This window comes from Lagenorhynchus albirostris, chromosome 10 (genome assembly GCF_949774975.1).
Source record: "Lagenorhynchus albirostris chromosome 10, mLagAlb1.1, whole genome shotgun sequence".
Lineage (NCBI taxonomy): Eukaryota > Metazoa > Chordata > Mammalia > Artiodactyla > Delphinidae > Lagenorhynchus > Lagenorhynchus albirostris.
This window is the reverse complement of record NC_083104.1, coordinates 69,388,891-69,405,270: the sequence shown is the minus strand read 5'-3', so window position 1 is coordinate 69,405,270 and position 16,380 is coordinate 69,388,891. Positions and strand designations below refer to the sequence as shown.

At 48.8% G+C, this 16,380-nt stretch overlaps 1 protein-coding gene across 9 annotated transcripts in view; it reads right to left on the bottom strand.

Moving 5' to 3' along the window:
• DAAM2 (dishevelled associated activator of morphogenesis 2) overlaps nt 1–16,380 on the bottom strand; it is a 113,731-nt gene that overhangs the window by 36,010 nt on the left and 61,341 nt on the right. For all 9 annotated transcript variants that reach the window (XR_009542947.1, XM_060162795.1, XM_060162794.1 and 6 more), the window contains 4 exons: nt 11,928–12,153; nt 5,785–5,874; nt 2,161–2,235; nt 1,629–1,723 (listed from right to left, as the gene is read on the bottom strand). Coding sequence is in view for 8 of the 9 variants with exons in the window: in XM_060162795.1 (XP_060018778.1) it covers nt 1,629–1,723; nt 2,161–2,235; nt 5,785–5,874; nt 11,928–12,095 (428 nt within the window). In the remaining variant the exon portion in view is untranslated. The remainder of the gene's footprint in view (nt 1–1,628; nt 1,724–2,160; nt 2,236–5,784; nt 5,875–11,927; nt 12,154–16,380) is intronic.

Here is a 16,380-nt window from a genome sequence, read left to right as displayed (position 1 = left end):
TCATCCATGGCGCACACACACACACACACATACATACACACACACACACACACACACACACATACACACACACATACACACACACACAGGCTTAAAACCCTTGATTCAGTAGAATAATTAATGATCTGAGGAAATGTCATAAATGAAGGTGAGGAAAGCACTACATATAATTAGTATATTTGATCCCCAGTGCATTTGTATTTCTACGTGATTAAAGAAATACACCTAGAAAAATAGAATGTACTCTTAAATTGCTAAAAATAGGTATTATTTATTTTCTATTTTACACTTTTATGTATTCCACAAAATTTCCACCATGACTGTGTGTGACTTTTGTAATCAGAATTTTATTATGGGGAAAAAAAATAAATGGAAGTGGGAGATGAACCCGGCAACCTCCCCTCAGCCCTTCTACTTCCTGACTTCCTCATCCTTCCTGCATCCCCTGCCCATACCAGGCCCCCACCCCACCCCACCTGAGCAACAAGCAGGGATTAGGGGGCTCCCGTTCTCCTTGAGGCTATTTCCAGGCTCCTGGGTCAACCTAGACCACACATGTGCACGTGTGCATGCATGCGTGCGCACACACGCACGCACACACACACACACACACACACACACACACACACAGATCATTGTGCTGGTAACAACTGGAGCTCTAGAGAAAGAAAAGGCCTGATTGTGGTGTTTGCCAGTTTCCATGGTATAAATACCGCCAGCATAGCTGATTTCAAAGTATCAATGTGTGTCACTGAACATGGAGCTGGGAAGAGATGCACCGTTTACATATTCCCACCAGGCACACACAGTGGGTGTAAACTCCCTGAGCACAGGTAACAGTAAAGAGCATGCATAACAGTAAAATGGAGTCAAATCATCAGGTAATTAAGGAGTGATAAGTTTCAAGCACTTAATTACCTTTGTTTTTGATAGCATTTACTTAATCAAGAGTTGATGTAATTTACATTTTCATCATAGCTATGTTTAACAACCAGCTTGCAAAACTGCTGAACATTTTGAGAGTTGGTTCCCACAAGCCAGAATGAATTGCCAGACACAAGAGGAGCCTGTGGCTCTCTTGGGCCCTTTCACAATGTGGCCTGGGACGTGGGGAGAGGCTCTTTTCAGCCCTTGAGACACCCATCCCCCCCTTCCTTGCCTGCTCCCACTCTAGATGGAGAAATCTCATCCAGAGACACCACATCGCCCCCTAGTGGCTGGAGTGCTTCTCACCCACACTCACCCCTCTGGCGCGGGGCCCCTCATGTGCACAGCTCTTTCTTGTGTACCTGTCCGTATGCCCAACCCCCCCCCCCCCATCCTGTTCTGTTTTCCCAATAAAACAAGCACCTGCCTTCAGTTTCTCTTCAGGAACTGAGGTTGATCTCATCTTCCCATGTTCATCTCCCCTCCCCAACATGCCCATCCTCTGGCAGCATCCCAGCTCCTCACAGAGCGGGTGTAGGAGCCAGGATGTGAAAGGAGGTAAAGTGAGCTCTAGGGGATGCTGGAGAGTGGAGTTGGCCAAGGGTACTGGGATGGGAGCAGAGCTCTGCATGAAGCTTCGGGAAGCTGAGGGGACTGCTGGGTGAGGGGACGTGGAAGGAAGTGAGGGAAGGAGACATCACCTCATGGGCTGTGTCCGGAGGGCTGTCTTCAGGTCTTCCACGACTTGGTTCCTCATCTCCGTCTCCTCCTCATCAAACGCGTACAGACTCTGCATCTGAGGTCGGAGAAGGGGGCAGAGGTCACGCTGGGCTGCCTGTCTCCCAGCTCCCTGCCACTCCCAGCCCGAGTGTGACCCGGGGGCCGCCCTCGCCTCAGGAATGGTGAGGCCTCAGGGAACGGTTTACTAAGACAGAGTGACAGACTCTGAGAATAGCCATTCCCAGGCTTCACTTTCCTCATCTGTAAAATGGGGAGAATGATCAGCCTAGACTATTTCCCAAGGCTGTGTGATATACACATAATAAATGTTTCAATGTTTTGGGGGGATCTAAAGTCACACAGGGGAGGGAGGGATCAGGATAAAATCTTGAGAATAACTGAAAAGCTGCTGATCCCCAGAGAGGGTGGGCTGTGGGGTGCAGGGGAAGATGATGACCATTCTCCCCAGAGCCTTTCCAGGCAGGGCCGGGGCAGGACAGGGGCGAGGCTCACCGCGGCCATGGAGTTGATGCGGTCGATGTAATAGTCAGGCCAGCTGGTCGCCAGCTTGTTGGGATCCTCCTGTTCCTGGAACAAGATGAAGGACTGGATGGACCCCCCGGCAAGACAGGCCCACAGTCTGAGACCCTGAGCTTCGTCCCAGGTCAGCATTCAGATTCATCTCCTAGCCCAGCCTAGACAAGGTGACTTCGAGGAAGTTATAAAATCTCCCCAGGCTTCCATTTCCTCCTTGGCAAAAGGCAGATCGTGGACATCGAATCTCAGGACCAGCCAGTGACAGAGGCAGAAACCACACAGGTGTATACACTTTCAAACAATATACACAATTAAAAATAAATTCTTTTTTTTCCCGTTATATCTGTTCTGACTCTATTTAATAAAATACAATTTTAAGTCTGTTGAATCTAATGAAAATGTGTGCTTATATTTTGTACATCTCCTTTTTCAAATTTTATTGTTTTCTGATAATATCATTCTCATTGCATTTTACAAAAGTATTTGTCGGTGACAGTTTGGATATTTAAAAACTTGGTCTTTCTCTCAGACAGTTTGGGAAGCACTGATTGACATAGAGCATTTGGTGCAGCGCCTAGCACATAGTAGGTACTCAGTAAACTGTAACTTTAAAAAAGGAGGGAAAAAGACATTCCCAAGGCCCTGGGTTTGGAAGGAGGAAGGGTCTGTGCAGCTAGGAGGTAGAGCCCAGATGAGGCATGGCCCTCGGGCCCCAAGAGAAAACCTCAAGTCCTCCCCAAGTGTGGGCGGGAATGAGGGGAGCTGGACAAGAATTGATGCTGACTGAAAATCCAGTCCTCTCCTCCGGCCAGTGGGTCTGCTTCTGGGCATTACACACACCCTCCTCCTTCCTGTCCCTGTCCCTGTTTCATCTGGAGGTTCCCCCTCATCTGCTTTCTGCCAATTTCCTGCTTTCAAATTAGCATGAACATTTACCTCCTCCAGAACCTTCCTGTTGAACCACCTGCCTGCCAGCCGGCCTGGACTTTGCCCTGCATCCCTCAGCCTCATCCACTCTGGCTTCATGATTTTGTTTCTTAAAATCCAAATTTTAGGGCCTCCCTGGTGGCGCAGTGTTTGAGAGTCCGCCTGCCGATGCAGGGGACACGGGTTCGTGCCCCGGTCCGGGAAGATCCCACATGCCGCGGAGCGGCTGGGCTCGTGAGCCATGGCCGCTGAGCCTGCGCGTCCAGAGCCTGTGCTCCGCAACGGGAGAGGCCACAACAGTGAGAGGCCCACGTACCGCAAAAAAAAAAAAAAAAAAAAAAAAAAAATCCAAATTTTAGATCAGTGAGAAACCTGGCTTGATCGGGTCTTTGTGACTTCACGTGGATATATATGACCAAAGTCCCCAAATTCTAGCTTCCGCCTTAGAGAGGAGACCACAGAACATAAACGAACGTATCATGAAACACATACTTTCCTGCCTTTACTGGCTCCCCATTTAGCCATGTCACATGCCTTTAATGAGCACCTACTACATGCCAATCACTGCGCTGAACCCTGAAAGTACTGAACAAAAAGTCATCCACGTAGTAGTCTGTCTTGTGCCAGAGGCAGGGTGACCGGTGCTCTATGTCCATTTGTGGGCCATGGAAACCCAGGGTGGGGGGCATCTAACACACAAGGCTCATGTGGGGGCTGGGGTAGGGGGTCTGAGAGGACTGGGCTGAGTTACTCAAGATTACTGAAGCTAAGAAAGGGGGAGAGTGTTAGAGACAAGAGGAAGTACCATGTGGAAAGAGAGGGGGGTGTGAAAGTGGGTGGGGAGATGACACACAACTTGGTTTGGAAGGTGGCGAGAGACGTCCTTACATTTTAGTGCGTTTTTTATTTTAGCTGCATAAGGGATCAACGTCAGGGACCTCCAGAGTAAATCAGTTTGGAAAGTGGAGAAGCACGAGATAGGATGAGCTACTCCTGAAATTAATTTTCTCCTTCCTCCCTCCCTCCCTTCCACGACTTGAGCTTTTGAAAGACCTGCTTTCCTCCCAATGAGATTCCTAAACACAGAGCACAGTATTCTGCAGGTGCTTAATACATGCACACTGAGTTTACTAGACAGTGGCTTGCAGTGCATGCAGGTTCTCAAGGCTCTGGCAGGCCTGCATTCCCGCATCATTGCAGCACTTGCCACGACTGGCTGGTGACTTTGTGTGAAGGCCTCTCTAGGCCTTCCTGGCCTCCTGTGTAGAATGAAGGACTAGATTGGGTTGCTCCTCGGTTCCTTCCAACTCTAGAATAGTGACCAATTTTATGAGCTCGGTCTGGCCCAGTATGGAGCCCGGAACAAATATCTTGAGCGAGAAGAGTTATAAAAGAGCCAGGAATGGGCTCTAAGGAGCACGAAGGAGAAACAGCCCCAAACCATCCCAGACCTGCCCGTCTTCTCCCAGAAGGGAGACTTCTAAGCCTCAGGTGTGGGAAGAACCAGGTCCTAGCTCCCAAACACCTACACACTCTTGAGCTGCAAGCCTGAGAAACGAGAGGGTGGAGGGGTGGGGAGGAAGGTGGGCCAAGAAAAGAAAAATAGAGTGAAAGAAACAGGCTCAAATAGAAAGGAGGCAAGAGAGACGTAGAGAGAAAGAGATGAAGGAAAGAGACAGAGAGATGGAGGAAGAGAGCAGAAAGCACAGCCACTGGGAAAGCAGAGGGGAGGAGATAAAACCCAATTAAGATCTGACTGCGGCCCGGCTCATCCTTCTAGGGAGGACCATATTCAGGGGACTGACATCTTTTTTTTTTTTTTTTTGCGGTACGTGGGCCTCTCACTGCTGTGGCCTCTCCCGTTGTGGAGCACAGGCTCCAGACACGCAGACTCAGCGGCCATGGCTCACGGGCCCAGCCGCTCCGCGGCATGTGGGATCTTCCCAGACCAGGGCACGAACCCGTGTCCCCTGCATCGGCAGGCGGACTCTCAACCCCTGCGCCACCAGGGAAGCCCAGGGGACTGACATCTTTTAATGAAGGAGAGGAGGAAAGGGAGGAAAGGGTGGGGAGAGTGGAGACCAGTGTGTGTCCCTGATGTGCATGCTGCCCTGGGACAGGGACACAGCCTGGCACGGGGTGGGGGGTGGGGCTCAAGATCCAGAAGAGACCACTCACTTCCCCCCAAATGGAGTTCTTCCAACAGAGCTGCCCCCAGGTATGGCCCAGGGCCACACCCTCTCTGCATACGCACAGACACAAGAAAGGAATCTAGACTTTTTTCGTTTGGCCGCGCAGCTTGTGGGATCTTAGTTCCCTGACCAGGGATCGAACCCGGGCCCATGGCAGTGAAAGCACGGAGTCCTAACCACTGGACCACCAGGGAATTCCCTAGACCTGTTATCGTATAGCTCCCTTACCCAGCACCAACTCCTGGAACCCAGTGGGCACCTGCTTCCAGGATTTTTGAAAACCAGAATCCTATGTCCCTGAGTGTAAGCTCCATGACAGCAGGGATTATTTTTGTCCTGATTTATTCACTGTCACTCCTCCAACACCTAGAACAGGACAGGTGTACAATAAAAACTGGTTAAATGAATGAGCAAAGCATGGAGGCAAGGGCTGCCGTGCTGTGGACCCTGAGGGACAGCAGAAGGGAATCAGAGAGGGCACCTTCTTCTTGCTGCAGTAGATCTGCCATTTCTTCTCAGGTGGCAGTGCAAACACAGCCTCCCGGTTTTTGTCGGTGAGATCCAATTCATCCTGCAAAGACAACAAGAAATACATCTGAAACCCAGACATGGTTGACCTTCGAATATTCGGTCCTACAGGAAATTACAGTTCCCTCGAATTCCCTCAAAGCCCTCAGCCTGCTGTCCTCCTCCAAAGAGCATCAAAGATATGATAGGGCAATTCTTTTTCTAGAAGTTCAGCCCCATCCTCCCCTCTCCTTGCAGCAAGCCCTTGAGCTTCTATCCAAGCATCTTTCACTTCCTGTCCCCGTCCCTGGCTCCTCCTATCCAGGTCCCCTGTTCCCTGCGCATCTCCCGTATTGCTTTGCTAGCCTCTAGTCCTCTAGCCTGGAGTTTCCTGTCTTCCTTCCTTGTCCTTCTTAAGCTTGTCAACACCATAAATCAAGGCTTGACAAAGAAAGAAATCAGTCTACTGATCCAGTTTTTGCCCTCACCCTTCAAGTCTCTGTGCCCTTTGAGTGTCTCCCCCAGAAATTCTCTGGTTCCCCCAACCTCAGCATGGGTCCCAGCACAACTGAAGAGACCTGGTAAAGATGATGAGCTGAGCATCTCTCCTGGCAACAAGGGCACGCCATGCCGCGGGAGGTCTGCTTCCCATGGAGGTGTGCCTGCCAGCGATAGCCCTCCGGCTGCACCACCACCGAGACAAGGCTGTGCACACGCAGGCTGGGCTCCAGCAGCTGGCCCACGCCTCCCCAGGAGCAGGACTGGGTAGTTTCTGACGTCATCAAATTTAGGGTAACTCTTTCGGTAGTTTGGGATGATTTTATAGGTTTGGCTGTGCTGAATGGCCCTAAAAAAGTTCTCTTATTGAAAATTCTTCTCCTGTGATTCATAAGTTATGCAGGCGCTCATCAAAAAAAATAGTCAACGGGCCATGGGAACATAATGTGCTTTTCAGCTCAATTCTTGTAAGTTTTTTTTTTAAAAAAAAAATAAAAGCAAAACTTACATTAAGACAAAAAAAAGCATAGTATTACGAATCTTTACATTTTCTAAAGTGATAGTGAAAGTAATATCTAAGAAGGTACAAGGGTCTTAAATATCAATATCTACACTCTTTGTCCTTTACTTTTATTCAACGAGAACATTTTAGACTTTCCTTCACATAGATCAGAACTGTCCAATAGGAACATAATGTGAGATACATGTATTTAAAAAACTGTTCTGGTCACTTTGAAAAATTAAGAAGGAATAGTTGAACTTAATTTTAATAATACACTGTATTTAACCCAAAATATCTAAAATATGGTCATTTCAAAATATAATCAATGTTAAAAAAAAAAAGATCAATGAGGTATTTTACGTTCTTTTTTTCAAACTAAGTCATCAAAATCTGGTGTGGATTTCCCATTACAGCTCACGCTGGTTCAGACCAGCCACGTTTCAAGTGTCAGCAGCCCCACGTGACCAGTGGCTGCCATCCTCCACGGCACATTCAAAGAGAACTTGAAACTATGCCCATCGGGTCACCTGCCTTTCGAACTAAAGACTCCAGCAGATCTAATGCTAAAGGAAGGTTCTTCCCTAGAACCACTCTCTTCATATCCCAGGAATGTCCCCAGACCCTGCTCAAGGTTTCTGAAGCATTTCCTTTCCATGGTCAGAATCAGAAATAAAAGAAAAAGATAGAGTTCTGTGCACCTGACACTGCCCAGCACAAACTCCATCTCTTCTACTTTTGCTTATGCAGTTAGTTCCACCCGGCCTGCCCTCCTGGCCCACCCATCCTGTGGACCCTGGTCTAATTCCCGAGCTCAAAGTTAGCATCCTCCCACAAGCCTTCCACAGCCCCTCCCAGGTAAGAACACCTCTCCCTTCCTGAACTCCAGAGCAGTTATGTTCAACCTTGTATCCTGGCTGTGTACACACTGGTCTTTTCTCACCAGTGGTCTCTGTCACGAAATCGAAGGACCTTTCTTGGCGATTTGGTTCAGCCCAGGTAGCCCATGACTCTGCAGACCATCCACTCCTTACTGAGTCTCTCTTCCCTAGTTTTCTGGACAACCACACTCTTGGGCAGTCCCTCCTGTTTCACTGTATGTTCCTCTTGGGACCCCCGACTTCTCCTCCTCTCTCCTACCATCCAACGTTGAAGTCCCGAAGGGCACCATCCTGGGTCCTCTCCTCCCCTCCCTCTATGCTTCCCCGGGGTGAAGCCTTCGCAGCCATTCCCAAGGACTCAGTGACGATCCTAAACTCTCTCAAACCTGTACCTCCAGCTCACCAGTGTCCTGAGCTCCCGATCCTGGCACCCAGGTGCCTCCTATACTGATCAACTTTGGTGACCCCCAGGTACCTCCCACACTCATGTAGTGCCAGGATGTGCCAGGCACTGTTCTCAGTGCTTAAGGTTTACTCATTAAACTTGCAACAACCCATTTTACAGGTGAGTAAACTGAGGCACAGAGAACATATGCAAACTTTGTTCATCAGACCCAGACCCTAAGTCTGGGTCTCCACCGGCACATCCTGTCCTGTACAGGGTCCCTCCATCCACCCACAACCTCACGTAAGAAACCTGGTGTTCCCCAGTTCCTGCTCACTCACCAATCCCAACAAATCCTATTATACTTCCTTCTCAGTAGCTCTTGAATCTGTCCACTTCTCCCCATCCTCACTGCTAACACTTTAGTCCAAGCCACCATCCTCCCCAGCTCGGAGTACACCAAGAGCTTCCCAATGGTCTACACAGACCTTTTTTTTTTTGCACTGGATTTTAATCTTTAATATCTAACATTATTGCTTTAGGGCATGTTTTCCCTGAACCAGGAACAGAGTGCTAATTACATAAAAATATACACATAGAAAAAGTAGTTCTCCATTTTCCCGGGGAAAAAACAGTAACTTCTAGAATACTCAAGTGTTTTGTTTTAATTATAAAGTCTTGGTCATCTCATTTATTAGCTCTGTGACATACATATTTAAATTAAACATTATTAGACAACCGTTACAACTTATAAAGGTAAGGTGCCCTTACTGAGTAAAGAGATTCTCCTGTGAGTGGATGTGTCCCTTCTCCCACCCTGGGTACCCCGGATGGAGGGACCCTACTTTTTTTTAGGAAAGTAGATTGGATCACCTCAAAACCTTGCTTAACCTCTTCGGTGGCTTTCTATCACCCTTCGGATCGAATCCAAAATCCTTGGTTATTCTCATGTGATGGGGTTCCCCCCAAAAGGACCCAGCTCTTTCCTGACTTAGACTCTCACATCTGCTGCTGCTTCTGCGGGGGACTCCGTGGCCCTCTTCTGCACCTCCATTCACTTATCTAACCGTCGCTGTGCTTTCAGATCTCCATGGAAGTGTCACTGCTTCAGAGGAGCCACCATGACCGCCGGTCTAGAAGAAGGCTCCCTGCTAGACACTCCCACAGCTCCCCAAACATTTCCTTTCAAAACACCCACCACATTATCACTACTGTTCAAGATCGGCCTTCCCGTTCGGCTTCATGTTCTTGGGGGCAGGAACTGCTCCTGTTGGTTCATCACTAAATCCCTGGCAGCCCCACGGGGCCCAGCACACAGCAGTCTCTCAAGAACTATTTTTCATTTGTTTGATCAATACCTCACGCTAGTCTTCCTGCAGACAAGACAGGTCTGACTCATCCTTTTTTTGCCAAAGTAACTTGTAAAAAAAAAAAAAACCAAAAAACCCTGCCACTTAAAATGCTCAATAAATACTTGGTGACTAAAAGGGCCAAAGGAAGGAACACCCCTTGACATGTCCTTCTTTCAAAACTCACATGCTCTGCTCAAGATGTCCCTGCCCGGGATTAATGCAAGAAATATATTTTTCATCTTCATTCCCAGCTCCTATCCTAGAGCTCTTAAATCCCTTGGAATTTCATGAATGATAGAAGTGATAGGAATATCTTTTGTTCTTGACACAGAGCTCCTAAATCCCTTGGAATTTCCTGGGTGATAGGAGCCTCTTTTCTCCTGGGGAAGTGACTCTTGGTGGACCCTAGATAGCTTCGAGGTGTAGGTTGGTCGCCAGAAGGATCAGGCCTTGATTAGACTCCTAGAACATTCACCCTCACTTCCCAGACTCTGGGGAGAGAAGGGCTACAGATCAAGTTAAAAAAATCTATCATGTCAAAACTGCCATAAATGCCCCTAAATGGCGAGGCTCAGCGAGCTTCCGGCTGGGTGGATGCATCCACGGGTTGCGAGGGTGGGGAAGCCCAAACTCCACACAGGCAGACTCCTGTGCTCAGGACAGAAGCCTTACCCTTCTGGGTCTAACACTACGTACACCTTCATCTGGCTGTTCACATGTATTCTTTAGAATATCCTTTATAATAAACTGGTAACAGTAAATAAAGTGTTTCCCTGATTTCTGTGAGCGAGCGGTTCCAGCATATTATCAAACCTGAGGAGGGGATGGTGGGAACCCCCGATTTGCAGCCACATTGGACAGAAGTGTCGGGAAGCTGGGACCCACCCACCACCTGTGGTGGGCGTCTGAAGTTGGGGGCTGTCTCGTGGATCTGAGCCCTTAACCTGAGGGGTCTGCGCTAACTCTGGGTAGTAAATGTCAGAATTGAGTTAAATCGTAGGACGCCCAGTTGATGTCTGTATAAAATTGGAGAACTGCTTGGTGTGGGAAAACCCACATATTTGGCGTCAGCAGTATTCTGCATAAAAAACGGATCTTGCAGGACTAACACAGATCAGGCTCTGAACCTTATTCTACGCTAGTAAAGGCTTTGTTCTCTCCCACCTCCAGCCCCACCCTGAGGAAAGGCATGAATCAGGACCATGAGTTTTCCTGAAGCTGATATGCTGAGGAAGGCGGATCACTGTTTCTCATCACGTGCAGGGTCCCATCTTATAGTGGTCCTGTGATTTGAAGAGCTGAATCGCCTTAATCAGATACATCCGTGACCGAATCCAAGTATGAAACCCCGTTCCCAATCACACTGCCTTGTTTCTCTACAGGTCAGCCATGAGAATGAGTGACCGGGAATTAATGGTAGATGACCCTGTGCTTACTGCTCTCTGCCAGGGTTCAGGCCCGAGTCCTGGGCAGGGGTCCTGCTCCCCAGTCCGGGACTTTCTTTGGTGTGCAGGCTTTGTCTCACTATCAGACCTCCCAAGGGAGGAATCATGCTTCTTTCCTGTTCTGTCTCCTTGCGGTCAGAGTATGACATGTCACACACAGGGTGCTGCTGTGGTCTGAATGGGTATCACAAAGGGTCAGGAAGAGCTACTACCAGTATAAACGATAGAGCTTCTGTCTTCCCCAGGCTAGACATGGGATGTCATCATCCCAGAACCTACCCACGTTCCAGGTGTGATACAGGCATCTCTACCTTCCTGTTTCTGGTTAATCATCCCCTGTTCTGAGACTTGTGGTTGCCAAGCGGGAGGGGGCTGGGGGAGGGATGGAGTGGGAGGTTGGGATGAGCAGATGTAAGCTATTATGTATAGAACGGATAAACAACAAGGTCTTACTGTATAGCACAGAGAACCATATTCAATATCCTATGACAAACCATGATGGAAAAGAATATAAAAAATGTACACATATGTATGACTGAATCACTTAGCTGTATAGCAGAAATTAACACAACATTGTAAAACAACTATACTTCAATGAAAAGAAGAATATCATCCCCTGTTCTGAGGTACCCAGTGTCCGCCTACAGAATTCCACCCTGTCTCTTCTTTCTGTGCTCGAGATAAAAGGATCCCAGGGAAATTCCAGCGAGCAGAAGAGAAAAAGGTGCCAAGTGCTCTGATGTTCTCTGAGGCCCCTCACTGCCTGATTTCACAAAGGCGTGGACCTGCTCCTCTCATGGGAGCCTGCTGCTACCCCGCGAGGTCTAAAATCCAGTGGAGATATGACGGAGGTCCACCTTTCATGGTGCCCACCCCAGCGAGTAACTCTGTTTCTCCCCCATAGCTGAAATGTCCTCGGGGCTCACCTCAGCCCCAAGCAGAGTTTCAGGAGGTGAAGATGCCGGCACATGGGCCCTTGCCCTCTGTCTGGCTCTGCCTGCTCTAGCCGTGGCCCTCCCCATCGCCAAACCCCCTCCCTTCCCACCCCCTCACTCACCACCAGTTCTGCAAAGCGGACGTTCAGCTCCTCTGGGTTGGGGATGGGACTGGAGAACTCCATGTACTGCAGGGGGTGGCTGTCCCGGAGGTTGATCTCAGGGAGGTCGCTGCCTCCAAAGCAGCACAGGAAGCCCAGGCCATGGCGGCTCCTCTTGCGGGGGGCCATGGTCACTTCCAGCTGGGGGGACAGTCCGCAGGCAGACGCCCTAGGTCCTCATGGTGATCTGCGTAGAACAGAAAGCACAGAGCGGTCAGGCACGGCGGCCAGGTAGACGGGGATGCGGCCACTCTGCCACCATGACTTCGTTGCCCAACTGTCAGGAGCCTTCAACCCAACAGCCAAGCCCCTTCCTTCTCCCACAGCCATGAACACTTTCAGATTCTCCCTCTGTGCCCCTAGAGAAGACAGGAGGGCTGGCGTCACAGAACGTGACTTCCAGGAGGTCAGAGCCGGCACTCAGCCTACTCTCTCTCTGACTGTACAGACGGGGACCCTGTTCCCTGTCCTCTGGTCCCCTGCAGACCAGTTTCCAGCAGGGATCCCTTACTCACTCGATTCACTCCAGGGTCTGGGGATACCCGCTTTAAAGGCGTCATCCAACGGGGAGAGAAGGGCTGACGTCGGCTGACAGGGGAGACACCGAGCTAGTCACATGGCCTGGCTCCTGGAGTGGGGGCCTCCATGGGAGCAGAGGACGGAAGCCTCGCACAGCTTTCTGCCCAGTCTGTTGCAGCCAGGCATGTTTGGATGGATGTGAAATATCAACAGGGCGTGGGTTCACGCACCCATCCAGAAGGAGGGGTGAGCTGGGGGAGCCATTAGAGTGAACCCTCAGTAAGGAAATGGGGCTGATCATTGGAACGGTGTCCAGCCAAGAGTGAAGGGGATCTGGTCAAATCTGCTTTCCATACCGACCAAGAACAGAGGACACCACTATGGCCAGAGATCAGAACTGACGGCCACCCAACAGTTGGGTGGTTGTTGGAACAGAAAGGGTTAAGTCTTTGCCACTGGGAGAGCCTAGTTCTATGGTGACCAGCATGAGGCTGAACGCTGGCCCTAGTCATTGATGTCACACAGCTACCAGGTAGGTTAAGCCCAATTATCTGCACATGGGCTTCCGGAAAGGGCCAAATGATCCCTGACCAATGGTTCCTAAACATGGTTTCAGATCTGGGCGGGTTCACTAGAGAGATCATTGCTTATCCACCACCCGGCTGCCCAGCCATATTCTCCTCATATTAATATATCCTAATTTTTTGAATATAAATAAGATTCTGCCTTCATCCTTATTGACTATTACATCACAGGTTTAGGGTCAACATTTTTTTTAATTGTGGCAAAATACATAGAACATAAAATTTACCATTTGTACGCGTACAGTTCAGTGGCACTAAATACATTCACGTTGCTGTGCAACCACCACCACCATCCATTTCCCGAATTGTTTTCCATCTTGTGAAACGGAAACTCTGTACTCACTAAACAATCATTTCCCATTTCCCTCTCCCCCCAGCCCCTGGTAACCGCCATTCTACTTTCCGTCCCTGTGAATTTGTCTACTCTAAGTACCTCCTGTGAGTAGAATCCTACAGCACTTATCCTGGCTTATTTCACTTGGCATCACGTCCTCAAGGTTCATACTTGTTGTAGCAGAATATCCTGTCTTTTTAAGGCTGACTAATATTCCACTGTATGCATATACCACACTTGGTTTATCCATTCATCTCTTGACAGACACTTGGGTGGCTATCTGCTTTTGGCTATTGTGAATGATGCTGCTATGAACGTGTACAGCTATCTTTCTGTGTCCCTGCTTTCAGTGCTTTGGGGTAATACACCCAAAGGGGTCAAGGTATTTTTGAGTCATGATTCTTAGCTGTTTCTCCTAGATCTGGGTCATTAACAGAATGATCAAAATGTCTCCATGGTCTGTACTTACACTGTTGCTAAAAATGTTGACCACAGCAAGGAGAGCGACAGGCCCAGATGACGTAGCTGCTTTGTCTGGGAATGCCAAAGAAGTAGTCATTAACAGTCTCAGGGGATAGTCCTTCAACCAGCTCTGAACCCATGAACCCATGTGCTTATCTAGCCCTCATTTCTTTTTTTTTTTTTTTGCGGTACGCAGGCCTCTCACTGTCGTGGCCTCTCCCGTTGCGGAGCACAGGCTCCAGACGCGCAGGCTCAGCGGCCATGGCTCACGGGCCCAGCCGCTCCGCGGCACGTGGGATCCTCCCAGACTGGGGCACAAACCCGTGTCCCCCTGCATTGGCAGGTGGACTCTCAACCACTGCGCCACCAGGGAAGCCCTAGCCCTCATTTCCTAAAGACACCCCAGGAGATTGTTTCCTAAGTCCTTGTGCACCTCCAAAAATGCCAAATCCAAGGCATTCCCTTGAACCAAGTTCTAGAACCTTAACAAAAAAAAGATAAATGTGGCGTAACTTGTTCCTAGTGAACCCAAGGTTACTCAAGGAGAACACTGCTTTATTTCCTAAGCCCTAACAATCTAGCTAATAAATTAGCCATCTGAGCTGGCCTCTCCTATAAGACATGATGCATTTTAATCATCACTCAGGAGTTTTTTTACTGGCTCCACTTTTTCTTTCTTTATAAACTTTGTGACACTTTTAAAAAAATGTTTGCTAGCATTTATTAAATGTATCTGAACACAGAACTTTCAAAACGTTTTCTACAGAATTATTTTCTACCAAAGATATTTTAAGAAATATTGCCCTATACAATCCAAGAATTACACATCTTTTCTACAATATATACAAACCTCAGGTTATTCATGCAAAGGGATTGATCCTTCCTTCCCTTTATCTATCTATCTATTAAATTAGGAGTTTGGGATTAACGTATACACACTACTATATATAAAATAGATAACCAACAAGGACAGACTGTAGAGCACAGGGAACTATACACAACATTTTGTAATAACCTATAAGGGAAAAGAATCTGAAAAAAAATAGCTATTTATGTGTGTGTAACTGAATCACTTTGCTGTACACCTGAAACTAACAGCACATTGTAAATCAACTGTACTTCAAATAAAAACAAGACTTTTTTAATAGACCCAGGAATACCTAACATAACACACTATCCAAGGTTGCCTTGTATTACTGGTCATCTTTTCTGGGTTTACGTATTGCCTCTCCACAGCTACAGTGAAGGCTCCTTGAGGGCAGGGGCCATGCCTCCTGCTTCTTTGACATCTTCCCCCCTTTATGGCTAATAAAATGCCTTGTGCTTAGTGGGTGCTCAGCAAATATTTTTTGGTCAATTGGCAAACAACCTGTGCTCATGGAAAAGGAGAAGAGGGGTCTTTATCAATCAGTCCAGAAATATTGATTGAAATCTCTGATTCCTAGTAGTTAAGCTATCAGGAACCCTTGAATGGAACAAGGGGACAGTCTCGAGGCTGCGGGTAGAGGAAGCAGCCGGCAGACAAGTGCAGAATCCTGGTTTATGTTGACAAAGGCCTGCAATAGGCTGGCGGCTGAGGAATCAGTGAGGAAGTGAGAGGTTAAAGCTCTCCAGGGGAATTGATAGCCAATGGGGAAAAAAAAAAAAAAGAGTGGGTGGGATGAGACCCTGGCATCCCACTGTCAGGCTCAGTAAAGCACTAATTCTGTTAGGTAGATAGGGGTGGACTCCCCTGGGTCCTCCGCCCATCGTCAGTTTAGGATGATGATGCAGAGTCCAGACAAGGTCCCCTTGGTTTCAGCAGCCTCCAAAATGCAGCTGCAGCTGGCGGGCAGGACTGCTTTGTTGAGGGCACAAGCATGGGAGGGCAGGTCCTGAGGCGTGGTGAGGCTGGGTGGGCGGCATGACAGGGCTCTGCGGCGGGATGGGCTGATGTCTGGGAGGACCTGTGAACCCTCTTCTGCCTTCACTTCCTCGACTTCTCGCTCCCGCACTCTCCCTCCTTGCCCTTCTTTGCCTTCAGCCCCTGCGCCAGGCTTTACCAAGGGCAGTCAGGGCGGGGGCCGGGGGCTGGCATATAGCTGGCCTTTTCCGTTAGTCTTACACTAGCTGTTCACAGCTCTGACTGCTCTGATTGGTTGGTGCCAGGCCATAACTTCCTTTAAATATTTTTAAGGTCTCCCCTGAGTACAAGAAATGAGGTGGAGTGGCCTCAGGAGGAGGGAAGAAGGAAGAAGTAGACAGAGACCCTCCAAACAGGAAGTACCATCCCCACAGAGAAGGGCCCTAACTGTACCCACCCCGGGAGCGCCGCACACTTGCCCTCTTAAGGGCGGGCTGCTCACAGCTCCTCAGTGTGTTTATGTTCCCGAGGATGTCCTCCTCCCCAGGAACCCCTCTTAAGCCTGTCCCTGCCTCCCTTTCTTGGGGCCCCTTCTGCAGATCCAAGGCTAAAACCCCAGGCCCTCAGCTGGAAAGCATCTAGCTTCACAGTAGAGATCTGAAAATTGAGGTC